At 43.3% G+C, this 19,900-nt stretch overlaps 1 protein-coding gene across 1 annotated transcript in view; it reads right to left on the reverse strand.

The window, feature by feature from the left end:
- Positions 1–19,900, reverse strand: part of PSMD1 (proteasome 26S subunit, non-ATPase 1) — a 182,112-nt gene that overhangs the window by 43,735 nt on the left and 118,477 nt on the right. The window contains exons 17-18 of the mRNA XM_033958253.1: positions 18,180–18,294; positions 14,973–15,089 (exon numbers count right to left, since the gene is read on the reverse strand). Coding sequence (XP_033814144.1) covers positions 14,973–15,089; positions 18,180–18,294 — 232 coding nt within the window. The remainder of the gene's footprint in view (positions 1–14,972; positions 15,090–18,179; positions 18,295–19,900) is intronic.

Genomic DNA, 19,900 nt, shown 5'->3' on the forward strand with positions numbered 1-19,900 from the left:
GTTTGTATCCCAGTAGCACAGTGTCCCAGACGTTTTCCTCAGTCCACCATGTTTCCGTGATGCCGATGATGTCAACGTTATCTTTTTGTGCTATAGCTTCTAATTCACCCATCTTATTCCTAAGGCTCCTTGCGTTCGTGTACATACACTTGAGTTTGCGGCCTGTTTCTTTCTTGCATTTCCTTCCCTCTTGTGTCCCTTTCGACCTGTCTTGCCTGTGATCTGGTGAGTCTTTCTCTCTGTCTTCCTGCACGGTATCCTCTGGGAATACTGGTTCCCGAACCATCGACTCTCTCTCTCTCTCTCGGTCGACTTTCCCCTTCTTCCTAGTTTAAAAACTTCTCAACTTCTCTCTTGATGTTGCTTGCAAGTAGCTTCGTTCCGTCTCTGCTGAGGTGGAGTCCGTCTTTCCTGAATAGCTGCTCTTCCCCCAGAACATCGTCCAGTTGCGCACGAAGTGGAATCCTTCTTCCTCATACCAACGCCACATCCACGTGTTGACTGCTTGCAACTCCATCTGCCTCTTCTAGTCAGCCCTGGGTACCGGCAGGATCTCCAAGAATGCTATCCTCTATATTCTGGTCTTCAGCTTCCTTCCTAGCATCCGGAACTGTTCCTTCAGTACTTCCCTGTTGTAGTTCCTGCTGCTCACATTGTTCGTCCCCACCGCCATATCTTCTTCTTCCACACTGTCGATGATCCTGTTGATACAGCTCATTAGTCTTCTACCTTGGCTCCCGGTAGGCAGGTCACCAGCCGATTCATTCTTCCTCCCGCTATGTGGCTGTCGACTTGTCTGATGATGGAGTCCCCCACGATGATTACTGTCCTCTCTATCTTCTTCTGATTCTCCAGCAGTAGGTCCGTGTCCTTTGTTCTCAGTACTGTGTCACCCATTTCTTCGTGGTGGTTGTCCATCGGGTGGTCCACACTCTCTGTAGATGTATCTTGGCAGTTCCACTGTTTCTGGTAATTTTCCACAGCCTCCCTGTATGCCTCCTCTATGAACTTCTCCAGCTCTCGGACTTCTTCCTTGATGGTGTCCTCTGTCTTGATGTTCTCTGCATCTCTGCCTTCCTCCTCCACTGCTTGAAGTGCCTCCAGTTCCAGTACTCTGCCCTCCAGGAGTCTGACTTGTTTTTTCAGGGTCTCCAGCTCTCCACATCGAGCGCATACATAAGACCGCCTCCCAGAGGGGTGGTAGTCATACATATGGCAGACGGTGCAGAAAACTGGGTAGCTCAACATCCTGCTTCTGTCTGCTGCTTGCTTGCTAGATTACTGTGGATGTCTTTTGTGTCTGCTGTGGCTGTCCTCTGTGCCTGCTGTGTCCCCTGCGTCTGCCTGGTTGTGTGTCCTCTATACCTGCTGTGTCTGCCTGGCTGTGTGTTCTCTGCACCTGTGTCCTCTGCATCTGTCTGGCTGTGTGTCCTCTGTGTCCGCCCGGTTGTGTGTCCTCTGTAGCTGCAGTGTCCGCCCGGTTGTGTGTCCTCTGTAGCTGCAGTGTCCGCCCGGTTGTGTGTCCTCTGTAGCTGCAGTGTCCGCCCGGTTGTGTGTCCTCTGTAGCTGCTGTGTCTGCCCGGTTGTGTGTCCTCTGTAGCTGCAGTGTCCGCCTAGTTGTGTGTCCTTTGTAGCTGCTGTGTCTGCCTGGTTGTGGGTCCTTTGTACCTGCTGTGTCTGCTTGGTTGCCTTTGATGCGCGCCGAACAGCTTTTAAGGGGGAACTTCGGTGGTCGACGTCAGGGGTGGGCAGCGCTAACTCTCGCCGATTCCCCTCTTAGTCTCCTGCCTCTACTTCTCTCGCCTGTGCTTTTCTCCCCTTTAGCTTCTCACTCCCTCTGCCTCTCTCTGTGACTTAGATTTGGGTTAAAGGTCAAAAGCATCTTTAAACAAAAATGTTTTAAATTTTGATTTAAAGCGTTCTAATATTGTTTCCTCACGTAAATCGGTGGGTATTGTGTTCCAGAGTGTGGGAGCTGTGACAGAAAATATTGTTGATCGGGTCATGCTTAACTGACGAATCGATGGAACAAACAAGAAGGTGTTAGGCATTTGATCTAAGGGTTCTTGTAGGGGCATATGGGATCAAAATTCTGCTAAAAAATTCTGGAAGATTTGAATTGCGTGTTTTAAATGTCAAGAGTAGGATTTTGTATGTAATTCTGTGTGATACTGGGAGCCAATGGGCTTTTATTAATAGAGGTGTAATGTGATCAAATTTTTTCACATTCTCGATACGCTTTATTGCAGTGTTTTGTATAATTTGCTTGCACCTCTGCCAGTGGCGTGGAATGCTGCTACTATTTGGGTTTTTGCTAGATACTTGTGACTTGCATTGGCATCCATGAAGGTGGGATACTGGGCTAGATGGACCATTGGCCTGACCCAGTAAGGCTATTCTTATGTTCTTATGGGAGAGACAGGGAGGAGGGAGATAATGATGGAAGGAGAAAGAAAGGGCAGATATAGGGGGGAAAATACCATATAAAAGTGGGAGAGAAAAAAGGCAGAGTTAGAGAAAGACTGGGAATAAGAAGCAAAACAGGAGAGCCAGGGTGAGGGAAAGAGATGTGAAGCTGCCAATAGACTGTAAAAAAGAGGGAACTTGAGGTCTAGATAGTAAGAATGAGTTAAAGCTGGATAGAGAGATAAATAAATAAATTGAAGAAAGCTGAAAGGAAAAGGAAGAGAGAAAAATCTGGCAAGAGACTTAAGACAGAGAGAGGCAAGCAGAAACCAGAGAAGTAAATGGCCAGAAAACAAAGGTAGAAAAAATAATTTTATTTTTAATTCAGGATATAGTATGGTACCTGGGTTTATAAAGGTTAATAAATAGAAAATAGAATTAAGATGATATCTTTTCACATTTTTGACCAATAGAGACCAAAACCTCCTTTCTCAGGATAGCTTACTGCAGTGGTTCTTAACCCTTTCCTAGGGGACCCCCAGCCAGTTGGGTTTTCAGGATATCCCTAATGAATATGCATGAGAGATATATGCATATAATGGAGGATACAGGCATGCAAATATGTCTTATGCATATTCATTAGGGATATCTTGAAAACCCAACTGATTGGGCTTACTGTCTTGACCTCTGAGAACTGAAAAACGTTTTAAGTCTTTTCAATAAAGTATCATCTTATTTTCTATTTTTTAATACCATCAGGGTAATGTAACAAGAGAATTTTTGCTCACACCAACTCGGTCCTTTGCTCACAAAAAAAAAGTTATGTCATAGAAAGCAATTCAGCTGGCAAAATCAAATCGAAAACCTTTTTCCTGACTTGGACAGCACTACTAAGAAATACTAAAATTCAGAAATTACCACATTAATTACCAAAATTAAAACATAGTAATTCGGTTCCAGGTCAATAGCCACCCAATTTCCACCGGACAGTTCCCACCCACCAACTTCCACCTAGATCAATTCCTACTTATCAAAATGGATAATTCCCCTCCATGACCAGACATATTCCCAATAATAATAATTAAAAAACCCCAAAAACAACCATTCCACAAAAACAAAACAAAAAACCCCCTAATACTCAAGATCTCCTCCTAACCCTTGGAAGCTGCACATACTCGGGATCTCCCCCTAACTCTTGTGGGCTGCACATACTCAGGGTCTCCACCTAACCCTCAAGGGCGGCACATATACAGTCTTCCCCTAATCCTTACACTCAGGGGCTGCAAACAGTGCAGTCATGTCTAGAGCAATACCCGTGGGGGGGGGGGGGGGTGAATGTTCAAGTGGAAATTGATCTAGATGGGAATTGCCCAGGTAGGAATGGTGGGTGGGAACTGTCTGGGTAGCTACTGACTTGACACACAATAACTCAAAGCATGTGTGTGAAATGTTAAGGGTGTGTCAAGCATCTTTTCATGCGCAAAAACATTCACTTAGCATACGCTTACTTCAGGAAACTATTGACCAGCAGACAAACTGCAGAAAGATTTTCCACACGATGCATAATTAAGCTGTGGAATCTATTGCCGTGACCATCGTGGCAGTATTCAGAAGAGGACTGGACTAGTTCATGCAGGAAAAGTCTATACAAAACTATTTGCCAGCTAGATTTAGGAGAGCCATTCTCAGGCTCTGAAAATGGGAATTAGATCTTGTTTTGAGATCCATTAGGTGCTTGCGACCTGATGCTGGGCTCAACGGAATTCAGTCTGGCTTTTTTCACATGCTAACTGCTGCACATTATCCGTCCCTTAAGAGTAACTTTCAGTACCATCTGCACATTCCCCTTGTCAGTTAATACACTGTTAAGTCACTGCATGCGAATTCCTAAGGTCTCCAATGGTGTTTTTCATTCCAAGGCCCAGGAGCCAGTGGGAGCTACCACCAACTCCCTCCCTACCTTCTCCTCAGCAGTTATCCTGTTTAATGCCTGCAGTACACAGCGCTAAGAGCTGGCCAGAATCCTACTCTATTCATACAGACTAGAAGACACTGCGCAGTTCAAACCGACTACAACCTATTTGATGCTGGAAGAAAACAGAATTAATGTTTAAAAGGTGACACCACAAATGAGGTCCCCAGAGAACATGTAGTGGGGGGTGGGAATAAAAACTGGAGGATTGTAGAAGAGCCAGCTTGAAGGCATAGGAGTGGAGAGGAGACAGGATGTCTGCTGTTTTGTCTGGTGATGGTCTTAGCTCTCACACAAACCAACTCCCACTTTAAAAATAGCAAAGAGCTCTATAAAGTTGCCAGAGCAGAATATACTGAGTCAGACCAAGGGTTTGCAGAAACTGTCTGAAAGTGGCACAGCTGGACCTGCGTTTCAATACAAGAAGATACAATGGCACTATCTCAGGCATGAGTGAAAATGAAAGGTTTTCAGCTGATGAAGAATAGATATGAGAGAGGATGTTTAAGGAAGTTTCCTCTTATTCAAGGAATGAACCATTTCAAAAATATTAGGGAATAAGGAGCCCTAAGTCTTGGGCAGACCGTGAGTAAAGGGGACTAGGAAAACCGTTCACCCAGTGTGAGCGTGAGAGGATTGATGTTGCTCCATAATGTGAATGCATCTCTCTGGGTTCAGCAGAGCTGCCCTAGGGTGGGGTTAGGACAGGGTGGGAAAATTCATGGCGATACCAGAAAATATTTCTTCACCGAAAGGGTGGTTGATCGCTGGAATAATCTTGCCAGATTTTAAGAAAAGATGGGATTGGCATGTCGGATCTCTTCATGGAGGTAGATAGGGGGTTGGTCTTTGGAGTGGGCAGATTGGATGGGCCGTGGCCCTTTTCTGCCATCATTTTCTATGTTTCTATGAACCAAGGAATTGCTTTGCTTATGGCGAGAGGATCATCTGCCCTTTTATTTCCCCTTCATTAGACTATGCCAACGAGACGTTCCACCCCGAACTCAAAGATCCAACTTCTAGGAGGTGTACCTGCACATATCCATAAGGGGAAAGGATTGGGACTTGTATACCACCTTTTTGTACAAGAACAACATAACACCGGACCCTAGGTCCATCTAGTCCGGTGACCCGCACACATGGAGGCCAAGCCAGATGCTCCCAGATGGAGACCCTGATTACCCGTATTCCTCAATGTGATTTGCAAGGAGGTGTGCATCCAACTTGCGCTTGAAACCCAGAATGGTAGTCTCCGTCACAACCTCCTCTGGGAGAGCATTCCAAGCGTCCACCACTCGCTGTGCGAAACAGAACTTCCTGACATTTGTCCTGAGCCTGCTGCCCCTCAGCTTCAGTCCATGACCTCTTGTCCATGTCACATTTGACAATGTGAATAACGATGTTTCTTGCTCTATTTTGTCGAATCCTTTTAGTATTTTAAAAGTCTCTATCATATCCCCTCGTAGTCTCCTCTTTTCGAGGGTGAACAGTCCCAGTTTTCCGAAGCGTTCTTTGTAGCTCAAATTTTCCATACCTTTTACTAGCTTCGTGGCTCGCCTCTGCACCCTTTCCCAGCAGGGTTATATCCACTCAAAGTGGTTTACATACAGCTATGTCCACTCAAAGTGGTTTACATACAGTTACTTTACACATTTTCCCTCTCTGTCTCAATGGGCTCACAATCTAGCTGGACAGTGGAGGATTAAGGGACCTGCCCAGGGTCACTTACATAAGACCCTGAAAATTTCTGGCAAGTTGGTCATGTGCTCCTCACATCCATGTCCTGAAAATTTTAGGACACCAACTACAAAAGTCAATAGAACTAACTTTAATAATAATAATAACTTTATTTTTTTCTATACCGCCATAAACTTGCGACTTCTAGGCGGTTCACAGAAGGCACACATAGATAATGGCAACCTGTAAACATTAAAAACATAAAGATAAGTCATGTCAAGTCAGATCAAAGACCATTGAGCCTAGCACTCTCTCTCTCTCTGACAGTGGCCACTTCAGTTCACAAGAACTCTGTAGATCCCAAAAAAACAGATTGATTTCTTAGAGCTCATTTCCAAGGATGAGCATGACTCTCGAAAGTCTACCTGTTAATATTTTTAATGGATTTTTCCTCCAAGAACATCTTCCAATTTCTCTTGAATCTGGCTGTTGATCACTTTGACTACCATCTGGCAACTGATTCCACAGCTTAACTCTGTTATGAACAAAATCATTTCTACAATTTGTTTCAATCTGTTGCTTATTCGTTTCATGGACTATTGTTCTGCCCTACTTGATTTTAGATATTAAAGATACACTTTCACAAGAAAGATACAAAAATGTCATATATAATGTAGACAGTGCTGCTTTAGTTTAAAGGGATGTGTTTCAAAAAAATGGAGGAAAAGCCTCAGACAGAAGCCCTCCCACCACCACAAAGGTGGATTAAGGTAGTTGGGTGATAACCTCACTGGCAAAAAACCTCCATTTCACTCCCAAGTATAAAAACTTTAGCAGGGCTGTCTATGCAAGTTGATAGAAGAAAAGCTTTCAACTTATCTGTCTACATTATATATGACATTTTTGTATCTTTCTTGTGAAAGTGTATCTTTAATATTATTGATTTTTCACATATCCGAGTACTTTCTGCTACTTGATTTCAGAAACATTTATCATATTCCATTCTCCTTGTCTCTTTTCTAACCAGTGAAGGATGTCCCAATCCCTTTTATCCTACTTATTCTTCTCTGAAACTTTTTCAGCTTTGCTATATTCTTTTTCAGCTCAGGAAACCAGAACTGCTCCCAGTATTCAAGGTGCAATCACAGAAAGGCATCAAGATATTCTCAATGTTCTTCTTCTTTCTAGCATCCTACTGTATTTGCTTTACTGGCATCTGTGATACTGGGCTGAAAACTTCACTCTCAAATGCAAACAAAGTAAATGAGCAGATAGTGATAGCTAAAACGACTCTCAAATCTGCTCCCAGAACTGGGCACCTACAGCTGGGACTATTTTTGTACATCATTTTGCACTCAATCCCATTAAACTTCATCTGTCACTCACCTGTCCCAACTCCTAGCATCAGAAAATCCCTCTACAATTTCTCACAATGCTTGGAATAATGTCATTGCAAAGTCGATCACCTCACTCTGCTAGGATCTCCCATGAAGAAACCACACTACCTCCTATCCCACAGCTGGTTTAGTTTAGTTTCTCTCTTTGGAGTAGTGGCTAATGGACACACTGTTGCCCGAGTCCTTCATATTAGTAATCTTCTCTTTTTAAGAACATAAGAACATAAGAAGCGCCATCTCCGGATCAGACCTTCGGTCCATCAAGTCCGGCGATCCGCACACGCGGAGGCCCTGCTAGGTATACACCTGGCTTATTTTATAGCCAACCATATCTTTATATGCCTCTCTCAAGGAGATATGCATCTAGTTTGCTTTTGAAGCCTAGGACTGTCGATTCCGCAATAATCTCCCCTGGGAGAGTATTCCAGATGTCAACCACTCTCTGTGTGAAGCAGAACTTCCTGATATTAGTCCTGAACTTGCCCCCCCCTTAGCTTCATTTCATGTCCTCTTGTCCGTGTCAAATTGGACAATGTAAATAGTTTTTTCTGCTCTATTTTGTCGATTCCTTTCAGTATTTTGAAGGTTTCGATCATATCCCCACGCAGTCTCCTTTTCTCAAGGGAGAACAATCCCAGTGTTTTAAGTCGATCCTCATATTCCAGTTTCTCCATACCCTTCACTAGTTTAGTTGCTCGTCTCTGCACCCTCTCCAGCAGTTTTATATCCTTCTTTAAGTAGGGAGACCAATGTTGGACGCAGTATTCCAAGTGGGGTCTGACCATTGCCCTATAAAGCGGCATTATAACTTTCTCCGATCTACTCGAGATTCCTTTCTTTATCATGCCCAACATTCTATTTGCCTTATTTGCCGCTGCCGCGCATTGTGCCGACGGCTTCAGGGTCCTATCTATCAGTACACCCAGATCCCTTTCTTGTTCACTTTTTCCCAGAGTTGCACCTGACATTCTGTACTCGTATTCCTTATTTTTACTGCCTAAATGCATTACCTTGCATTTCTCCACGTTGAACTTCATCTGCCATTTCTCCGCCCATTTTTCTAACCGACACAAGTCGCTCTGGAGTTCCTCACTGTCCTCCTGCGATCTGATTGCCCGGCAGAGTTTTGTGTCGTCTGCAAACTTGATGATCTCACTGGATGTTCCGTTTTCCAGGTCATTGATATAAATATTAAAAAGGATCGGCCCAAGTACCGAGCCTTGGGGTACACCACTAGTCACTTTCTCCCAGTCGGAGAACTTCCCATTTATGCCCACTCTCTGCTTCCTGTTTTCCAGCCATTTGCCTATCCATCTTTGTATATCTCCCTCTATGCCATGGCTTTGTAGTTTCCTAAGAAGTCTTTTGTGTGGAACTTTGTCAAATGCTTTCTGGAAGTCCAAGTATATTATGTCCACCGGCTTTCCACTATCAATTTGCTCGTTCACGGTCTCAAAGAATTGGAGTAAATTCGTCAAACACGATTTCCCTTTCCTGAATCCATGTTGACTGGGTTTCATCAAGTCATGTGTGTCCAAGTGCTGAACTATGCTATCCTTGATCAGTGATTCAATCATCTTGCCGGGGACAGATGTAAGACTCACAGGTCTATAGTTGCCCGGTTCTCCTCTCGATCCTTTTTTGAAAATTGGCGTGACGTTCGCTTTCCTCCAGTCGTCTGGTATCTGACCAGTTCTGATTGACAGGTTTGCAAGTTTTTGCAGTAACTCTCCGATTTCGACCTTCAATTCCTTCAAGACTCTCGGGTGAATTTCATCCGGTCCAGGGGATTTGTCACTTTTAAGTTTGTCGATCTGGTAGTATATCTGATCTAAGTTCACTTCAACTGTGGTGAGGCTGTCCTTTATTTCTCCTGTAAACAGTTTCTCCACTTCAGGTATTGTTGAGGTGTCCTCCTTCGTAAAGACAGACGCAAAGAAGGAATTTAGTTTGTCTGCGATTTGTTTATCTTCCTTGATGTACCCTTTTCTTCCCATGTCGTCCAAGGGTCCCACTGCCTCTTTTGCAGGTTTTTTCCCTTTCACGTATCTAAAGAAGGGCTTGAAGTTTTTGGCCTCCCGGGCTATTTTTTCCTCATAGTCCTGTTTTGCATCCCTCACCGCCTTGTGACATTTCTTCTGTTCATCTTTATGTTTGTTCCAGGCTTCGGTTGTCTTCGTGCATTTCCATTTTTTGAAAGAGTCCTTCTTTTCTTTTATGGCTTCCTTCACCTGTATGGTAAGCCATGCTGGTTCTCCTTTGCCTTTAGTTCTCCGATCTTTGGAAATCCTCGGAATGTAGAGATCTTGTGCTTCTGCAATAGTATTTTTCAATAGGCACCATGCCTGGTCTACTGTTTCAAGTTTGTCCACCATCTTCTCGAGTCGTTTTGTTACCATGGCTCTCATGCAATCGTATTTACCCTTTTTAAAGTTTAAGGTGGTGGTTAAGGTTTTGGCATGTTTCCCTTTCCCGATGTCAAGTTTAAAGTTGATTACATTGTGATCACTCGTTCCCAGTGGAACCACGACTTCTACTTCTGTTATCGGTCCGGTGAGACCATTTAGGACCAAGTCCAAGGTGGCGTCGCCTCTTGTCGGCTCTTTTACCATTTGCTCCAGGAAGCAATCCCCTAGCACCTCCAGGAACTTGGCCTCCTTGCCGCAGTTGGAGGCTCCTAGTTTCCAGTCTATTCCTGGGAAATTGAAGTCTCCCAATATAACTACATTGCCTGTCTTGCATACTTGTTTGATTTCCTCCATCATTTCTGAGTCAGTGACCTCCGCCTGTCCTGGGGGACGATAGTAAAGGCCAATTTTTGTATCTGCGCCATTGTGACCAGGAATTTTGATCCAGAGGGACTCCAGCTTCTCTTTCCTGTCTGTTGTAATCATTCCAACAGAATCTATTCCTTCCTTAACATATAGGGCAATACCTCCACCTTTCTGCCCTTCTCGATCCCTTCTATATAGTTTGTATCCCTGTAGTACTGTGTCCCATTTGTTTTCTTCATTCCACCATGTTTCTGTTATGCCAATGATATCCATGTTCTCATGTCTTGCTATCGTCTCTAGTTCTCCCATTTTGTTTCCTAGACTTCTAGCATTTGTATACATACATCTAAGTTCCCTTCGTGTTACCTTTTTCTTTAGTACCTAACAAGCTCCTTTTTATAGAAGCAGTGAGTGAAGGAATGAAGTGAATAATGGATATGGTATCTGTATATTGTTTTATCTTATATAAGCTTTTTATAGAAATACAAATCCTGCATGGATAACTCTGCTGCTCCTGACTCATCACCATTCCAGTTTGACCTCCTAACATAGTAACATGTTTAAATTCCCTAGATAAGATCTTGGCCCTTTCCATTGCTTCTATTGGAACTCCAGTCATTCTCTTTTTCTGCTCCTAAAAATCTACCAGCACCTCCACTCACAACACGCATCCTAATTTGGTTCCCTTCTCTTCCCCATTTGTATTTATTGTATCATCATCATATTTTTCTCCAGGGCTATTTTTGTAAGAAACTCAAGGGCACATGTTCTAGCTTTGGCTTTGTCAACAGCTCTATTTCCAGAGCCACATTGGCAAAGACTTCAACATGAAATTCAGGTGCTGGTCAGGTACATTCAAAGCAAAATGTATAAATACAATTAAGTTGATTCTCCAGAATCTCTCTCATTAACTTATATTTATCACCAAACTCTCTTCCCCCAATCATTCTTAACTCCCACCATCCCTCATCAACTTGTCCCCGTTCCCTCCAAGCTGGGCCTCTTTATGCATCGTTAATACCCCCAACCCTCTTGGACACCTGTTTTATTCCAGCATGAGCTTGATCCATATGGTGTGCAAACATCTTCACTGTTCACACAATCTCATAGGAACAGCATGGGAGTTTGTATTCTGTATAATGCTGAAGAAAACACAGTCTAACAGTTATTCTGGAGACAGAACCAGAAAGTCAATAAGCTGCCACTGTCCCGTGTTGCAATGAAGTTGCTAGTCACTGTGGCTGGACTGAAAGCCTTTGATCAACTAGTGTGTGGTCCCCAGCAGAGGACTATCAACTAGCCAGCTGGGGTCAGATCTTGAGCATCTGTGTATGAGAGCCAGCAAGCCTTGAGCATGTTCAGATGCTCAAGACCCCACCCCAGCTCGCCACACAATGCCACCACTTATGCAACTTATAAGAATTGCTGCAATGGGGGAGCAAAGTAAGGGAATAAATGTCTGGTGGTGGAAGGGAAGTAGAAAGATACTTAGGGGGGTGTAAGAAAGAAGGTAAAGAGAGAAGCTGAAGAGAAGACAGGGAAGGAATGAAAGAGGTAGAGAAGGGGGAAAAGGGAGGGAAAGATAGAGATGGTGGTGGAGCTGGAAATGGTCCTTGGGTACCTCCCAAACAAAAAGACATTCTGCTGTCGCTTGGTTGATGGATAGGGCTAGGGAGGAAGGAGATAAGTGAGGTGGAATGGGCTAAAAGAGAGACTCAGTAACCACGGGGCATGAAGAGTGATGACAGAACCAAGAGAGAGAGAGAGAATGGGCAGTGATCTTGGGAGTGGGGGGTGAATAGAATGAGATGGAGTGAGTGAGGAGGGAGGTTGATGTTATGTATTACTGCCAATGGCATCCAGGGGGGGCATTAAGAGCCTTATTTACCAAACCTACTTTTTTCCCTAGACAAGGAAGATGAAAACCAAACAGTGAATCAGGGCCTGGAGGAGGTCACATATAAATTAGTTTCTTCCACTTCCCTCTCCTTGTTTCAATGGAGACAATGATGAGAGGGGAAGGGGGATTGAGAAAGATCTCAGCCATTGGCTCCTAAATCGCAAGAAAGATAGTCAAAGCCTAATTTAGAGTAGAGTGGCCAACCCTTCACAGACAAAGAGATAAGAAATCAGACCCAAATATTTTCACACAGTACAGACTCTCACTCCTGAGTAATTCTTCTGCATCTACCCAGAATAGCCTTCTCACTGGCAAGGAGTTCAGTAAAAAAACCATCAAGACAAACACGGCACGAATAGATGACTAGTGAAAATGAAAAAAAGTACAAAGAAAAAGATGAACCTAAAAACAAACAAGTTTACCAAAATAAAACATTTTTCCTGTCTTTTAACTTTTATTACATGAATATATATACAAAAGTATGTTCTCTTATGATTTCCAGCCAGTAATAGAAATTTGATATCTTTCTGAATATCCAACTCCTGTTGAATTATGCTCACAACCTTTCTAATCATTTACTTCATTGGCCAAGGAAAGCACCAATACCCAGTAAAGAACAAAAACTTAAGTATTTTGTTGAATTACTCAAAAGAGCTGCTCAGACTCAGAATGGATGAACAAAACAGCTGTCATTCATTTCATATCCACAGGAGAGTTCTCATCAGTATATTCTTAACTACTAGGCTGACAAGTAAAATATCTCTATCAGTATCTAAGTAAAAGACTTGAAGAGTCTAAAACAGTTCTTTACAATGTAGGATATGCTCCGAGTCCCAGCCCAGGTACAAGCCTAGACCAAAACCCCTCGGGTACAGGGAAATGCCTAAGGTCAGCTATTACTAACAATAACTAAAGAAATCCCACCAATCACATATCCAGGCTGATTGCTCCAGGGGAGTTTGACCCAACATGACACGCTATGCCTTGGAGAGGGGGGGGGTGGTATTCAGGAGGCACATTTGGTTCATTTGGGTATTTTTATAAAGTATAAGTAATTACTTGTATGTGTGTATATTATGAAATTATACCTGTCCAACTGATTTTCATGCTTAAAAAAAGTTCTAGCAAAAAATAAACCCTCTTATCAAAGGTTCACATTGGAGCATAAGAACATAAGAATAGCCTTACTGGGTCAGACCAATGGCCCAGTAGCCAGTTTTCACAGTGGCCATTCCAGGTCAATAGTACCTGGTCAAAACCCAAGGAGTAGCAACATTCCATGGTACCGATCCAGGGCAAGAAGTGGCTTCCCCAATGTCCTTCTGAATGACAAACTATGGACTTTTCCTCCAGGAACTTGTCCAAATCTTTCTTAAAACCAGCTACACTATCTGCTCTTACCACAACCTCTGGCAATGTGTTCCAGAGCTTAACTATTCTCTGAGTGAAAAAAAATTTCCTCCTATTGGTTTTAAAGTATTTCCCTGTAACTTCATCAAGTGTCCCCTAGTCTTTGTAAATTTTGATGGAGTGAAAAATCGATCCACTTGTACCTGTTCTACTCTACTCAGGATTTTGTAGACTTCAATCATATCTCTCCTCAGCCGTCTTTTTTCCAAACTGAAGAGCCCTAACCTTTTTAGTCTTTCCTCATACGAGGCGAGTTCCATCCCCTTTATCATCTTGGTCGCTCTTCTTTGAACCTTTTCTAGCGCCACTATATCTTTCTTGAGATAAGGAGACCAGAATTGAACACAATACTCCAGATGAGGTCGCACCATGGAGTGATACAGGGGCATTATGATATTCTTAGTCTTGTTAACCATCCCTTTTTAAATAATTCCTAGCATCCTGTTTGCTTTTCTGGCCGCCACCACACATTGGGCAGAAGGTTTCATTGTGGCTAACGTGGCTCACCCTCTTATCAAAGGCTCACATTGGAGCAGGAAATCTCCTGGCTAATGTGGTTCACCCTTTTATCAAAGGCTCACATTGGAGCAGGAAATCTCCTGGATAACGTGGCTCATCCTCTTTATCAATGGCTTACATTGGAGCAGGAAAATTTCATCGCCAATGTGGCTCACTCTCTTATCAAAGGCTCACATTATTTATTTATTTTATTTAAAAAAATGTATATACCATTTAAACCTAATCTCCAGAATCCATTTCAAATGTTCCTGCCTGGCTTTCAAGATCATTCACGGAATCCTGCCTCCTCTTATCCCACTGTCTTTCAACTCCTCCAGTCCCGACTCCTCCAGAACTGCCCAAAGGCTTAAACTAGCCTTCCCCTCTCCACGCGGCATCCACTATTCAGGCAAACTGGGAAAATCCCTTCTCTTCAAAATCACAGGTCTTTGGAACGACCTCACCACCCCGCTGCGGAACCTGAGCTCCCTTCAGTTATTCCGCAAACAACTGAAAACCTGGCTTTTCAGCAAATTGTAGCTCTATCCTTCCCCCCTTTCTCTCCCCCCTTCTACACATAAATTCATGTAATCCTTTTTCTTCTTCTCTACCCACTATTTTAAGTTCTTGTAAACCGTGTCGAGCTCCATTCTCATGGAGATGATGCGGTATATAAACTTAAGGTTTAGATTAGATTAGATTAGATCGTTAAATACATAATTCAGTAAGATAAATAAAATCAAACAAGCATTACCATATAATCATCAGAAAGTCACAGAAAGTGCCCATCAAAAGAACAATTGCAAAGATCAGCTCCTAGAAAAATGCATTAGAGCAGGAAATCTCCTGTCTAATGTGGTTCACCCTCTTATCAAAGGCTTACATTGGAGCAGTAATTCTCCTGGCTAACGTGGTTCACACTCTTATCAATAGCTTACCTTGGGGCACGTAATCTCTGTCTGCTGGATCATGATCAGGGCTGAGGAGATTAGAGCTCCCTGACGCACATAATTCACTGGATCATTTGTCATTGGTTCCAACAAGTTAATAGCTTCCTAGAAAAAATGCAAACACGCGTTAACGTCATTAGTTGCTGAGCAGCCCAATATTAGGCGATGAGATGAGTGCATTTAGACAGTGATCCCAGCTTCCTTTTAACGACACCAGTATCAAATGGGAGAAACAGAGGAAGAGGGAGATGCATATACAACAACACTTAGCTAGTCCAATCCATGAAGTCTAGAGATACGTAACCTTTCTTTTGGAGATTCACTTTACAAGTGAAGCTGGTCTCCAAGGATGATGTCAGCATGAGTCTTCCTTAGAACTGCGGTCTCTGTTTTGGGCAATGTTATAATGTGTGTGCTATAAGGCGGGTCCTCTGCCCCCACCGTGGACACAAAACAGTCAGAGATACAATATCATTAGGCTGCAGTTTAACGATGCTTCGTCAGACTGTGGTATAAATGTTTTATTTTCGTCAATTTTTACATGACCTGCTTAGACTTTTTACCATTGACTGCATGCAGTAAAATCCAAACCCCCTCCCAAACATCCCAGACACACTGCATACATTCAAATCGACCCAACAGTGTCAAACTCTTTAATTATCTTTAATCTATTTACTCTCTGCCTTCTTGTTTACCAGGTCCCTTCATCCTAAATAGCTTCTTGAATATATCTATGTGGGATCCTCATAAGCCCTTAAATGGTTATTACTTCATTTTTGTGCCTAATCGGATGGATATGTTGCTTTTAGTACCCATAGAAAGGGAGCATATCAAATCCATGACCCTTTACACCCCAAGATACTTTCCTCCGATATCCTGTCATCTTGCTCATAACAAAGTTTATATGAAGCCTTATGCAATGGCTAGAGTTCTTCCCTCCCTCCAGGCACATGAGGATCCCAAAGCTTTGCTCTTTTCCATGTGTATTTGGTTTTCATTCTCTCTGTGCCTTACTATTTGTACAATATGCCTGACTGAAATTTCTTTCAGTGTGACAGAAAGCTTAACTTCATTTCTGGCCTCAGTGCCGAAACATTCCATGTGCCCAACTAACTCCCCAGCAGACGGCTTTCAACATAAACAGAGGCTTCAAGGTTTTATTTAAGAAATAAAAATAATTAAAATATGGAACTTCAGCTAGCCAGGTTCAATTAGCTATATCCTAGAGATTGTTTGGAAATAAAACAGACCATTTCTGGATGATGAAGGGAAAATTTCCATTAAATGACCTTGTCAGATACAGTGTCTTACAGAATTTTCATTTTGCAATGCCACAGGAGATTTACAGGCTAATTTGGAAGAAAGAAATTTGTGTGTTAGTTGCCATTGACTCATGTTCGAGTCCTAGCGACTTGATGAATTTCAGATCTAAAAAGAAATTGGTTTTGTGCTAGCCCAGAAAGGTCCTCCAGCGTCATCTCCATGGTTATTTTCAACGTGTCCAGCCATTTGATTACAGGTCGCCCTCTTCACCTGGTTCCTTCAGTCTTCCCAAACATGATGTCCTTCTCCATCTTTCCCTTCTTATGATGTGACCAAAATGACATAGCTTGTTTGATCTCTTCCAGAATCGATTGGTTAGTTCTGACAGTCCACAGCAAGCATAAAATTATTCTCCAGCACCAAAGCTCAAATGAGTCAATCTTCTTGCTGTCTTTTTTTTCCATAGTGTCCAGTTTTCGCATCTGTAATTGACCACTGAGAAAACGGGTGTGTGGACAAGTCTGACCTTCATTTGGAGGTCCAACACTGAATATCCAGGTATTCGGCAATCTGCTGGGACTTACCCATGTATTGTCATTAGCTACCTGGTTAACTCAGGAAAGCAGTGCCCAGGTAAGTCCCAGCATCACTCTGATTCTGGCCCCAGACTGCCCTGGCATTTTCAGGGGATATATTCTGGCTAAATATGCTGTGGGACCTGGTAAGTGCTAATTATCCAGGCAGGAGCTCTTGATACCCAGTTAACTAGCACTGGATATCAACTGTGGAACCACGGGGTGGAAGGGGACGTGCATAGATGGATCAAAAATTGGCTGGCGGACAGGAAACAGAGGGTGGGAGTAAAGGGACACTACTCTGACTGGAAAGGGGTCACGAGTGGCGTCCCGCAGGGGTCAGTGCTGGGACTGCTGTTGTTCAATATATTCATAAATGACCTGGAAGTAGGGACGAAGTCATAAAATTCACGGACGACACAAAACTCTCCAGTAGGGTCAGAAATGTTGAGGAATGCAAAGAACTACAAAGAGACCTGAACAAACTGAGTGAGTGGACAAATAGATGGCAGATGAGCTTCAATGTACATAGGGAAAGGAAACCCGATGTATAACTACACGATGGGGGGAAGGCAACCTAGCAAAGGACTTGGGGGTTTTGGTGGATAAAACACTGAAGCCGGCGGCACAATGCGCAGCGGCCTCAAAGAAGGCGAACAGAATGTTGGGCATTATCAAAAAAGGTATCACAACCAGAACTAAGGAAGTTATCCTGCCATTGTATCGGGCGATGGTGCGCCCGCAACTGGAGTACTGCGCTCAATACTGGTCGCCGTACCTTAAGAAGGATATGGCGATACTCGAGAGGGTCCAGAGAAGAGCAACAAGGATGATAAAGGGTATGGAAAACCTTCCATATGCGGAAAGGCTAGAGAAGCTGGGGCTCTATCCCTGGAAAAGCAGAGACTTAGAGGGGACATGATAGAAACTTATAAGATCTTGACAGGGATAGGGAAGGTGGAGAGGGAAAGATTCTTCAGACTAGCGGGGGCAACAAAAACAAGAGGGCATTCAAAAAAAACTGAAAGGTGACAGTTTCAGAACAAACGCTAGGAAGTTCTTCTTCACTCAAAGGGTGGTGGATGCCTGGAATGCGCTTCCAGAGGAGGTGGTAGGACAGAGTACGATTTTGTTTATATTAAATGAATAGGGAATAAAATGTTTTAGGTAAAAGATCACTTACAGGTCATGGACCTGGGGGGCTGCCGCGGGTGCGGACTGCTGGGCGAGATGGACCCATGGTCTGACTCAGCAGAGGCGACGCTTATGTTCTTATGTTAACCCCTCAGTTACTTCTTACCTTAATCCCTCTGCCCACCTGTACTGCCATGGCTGTATACATGATTTCCTTTCTCACCTTATTCCCTGTGCCAGCACAGCAGATCCCGAGGGCCATAGCAGCTCCGTAGCGCACGTGGGGGTTGTAGCTCTCTGAGAGCAGGGAAACTACACTTGGACATTGTTCTGGGGTCCTGCAAAGGAGAAAAACAATGTTCTCATTACACTAAATTCTCTTCAACCAACGCTCTGTTGCTTGAATTTCTAGTATATCTGAATCCCTCACCCCAATCCACTCATTTGCCAAACTCAATTTTAATTTATCTATACAATTTAACCACAGCAAGATGATACAAATCACCAACATTGAATAAAATATCCACATGAAACAACCACTTTGCTCAACCTTATCCAACTGTTCAGAGCAGCAGAGAGAAGAGATGGGGGTCTCATTCCAGATATAATTCCAACAATCTTATAATTCTTCCAAAATTAAAACCCTATAAACTACCGAGTTTATACCAACTTTCCCAAGATGGCTACACAGCAGTTACATAAATAAAACATCCTATACAGCAAATAAAATACAGGCAAATCATATTTAAATGACCAAGAAGATCCAAATAGTAATGACAATGACACCTTTTAGCTGGCTGACACCTTCATTTACAGACTTTAATGTTCATCCCTACTGACTAATGCAGGCAACCTCATCAACCTGACATTTCTCTATATAAGATGCACAAACTCTTGCAGGTGAACATTCAGCTGGTGGATTATTCCCCCTCCCCCACACCTCCCCGATGCCCGTAAGAGCAGCTTCCCTTCTGAAGGCCCAACTCACCCACCCACTTGTAGGCTCTCTGGCCTAGCTCAAGGTCCGTGGAGGGAATGTAAACCCAAATCGCTTCCGCCTTTGCTGCTTCTGGGTTATTGCTCAGCCTACAGGTGGATGGATGGGTGTTGGGGAGGGACGTTTGGGAGAGGAGAGGAAAAAGCTGATCTGGCCTGGAAGTTATCTGGATGACAGCTGATATCGGTGCCACAGCCCAGAGAGCTAACTGGGCAAAGATAGGGCTGCTTTTTACATCCTAACCCCAGCTCTACCCAGACAGTGTGGGGTTAATCAGTACTCATATTCAGTGGTCCTTCCTGGTTAAGTGCAACCTTCCCAGGTAAATTGCTCCTTCATTTACAATGCAAGCATAAGACACTTCACTCTCTTCTTTACAGACAGGAGGCTGATTACAGTTGATTATGGATTTCTAATTCTTATTAATGTTTTTCTTTACAGACACAGCCCTGTTAAAGGTCAAAATTGACCACACAAATCACAGCCTCACCAGCTACTCTCCCCAAGTAAGAATTAAGGTTGTGAATGGCCCAATAGGATAGAGATAAATGGAAAGCAATTCACATTTGTGAAATATAACTAAAAGCATAAGATGGATAGACAGATGCTTTTAGCAAAAACTAATAAGGGCTAAGAGTGCACATATAGCAAAAAGACAACCTAGGCAGCTCTCAATTTCAGTTCACCTAAAGCCATGTACAGCAACATACAGCCTAGGAAGGCTCCAGGGGCCATTTTTCCATGGGAGATGGAGTGGAAGGAGCACTGAGCACCGAGGAGAAAGGAACATTAGCGGGGGGATTTAATAGCACTGGTTTTCCTATAAAGCAACACCATTTAGCTATCTGGACAGTGGCACTGATATCAGCGGTCATCCAGATAACTTCCAGGCCTGATCAACTTTTCCTCTCTCCCCTCTTGAACCTTCCTCTCCAACACCTTCAAAG

This window comes from Geotrypetes seraphini, chromosome 9, assembly GCF_902459505.1.
Source record: "Geotrypetes seraphini chromosome 9, aGeoSer1.1, whole genome shotgun sequence".
NCBI lineage: Eukaryota > Metazoa > Chordata > Amphibia > Gymnophiona > Dermophiidae > Geotrypetes > Geotrypetes seraphini.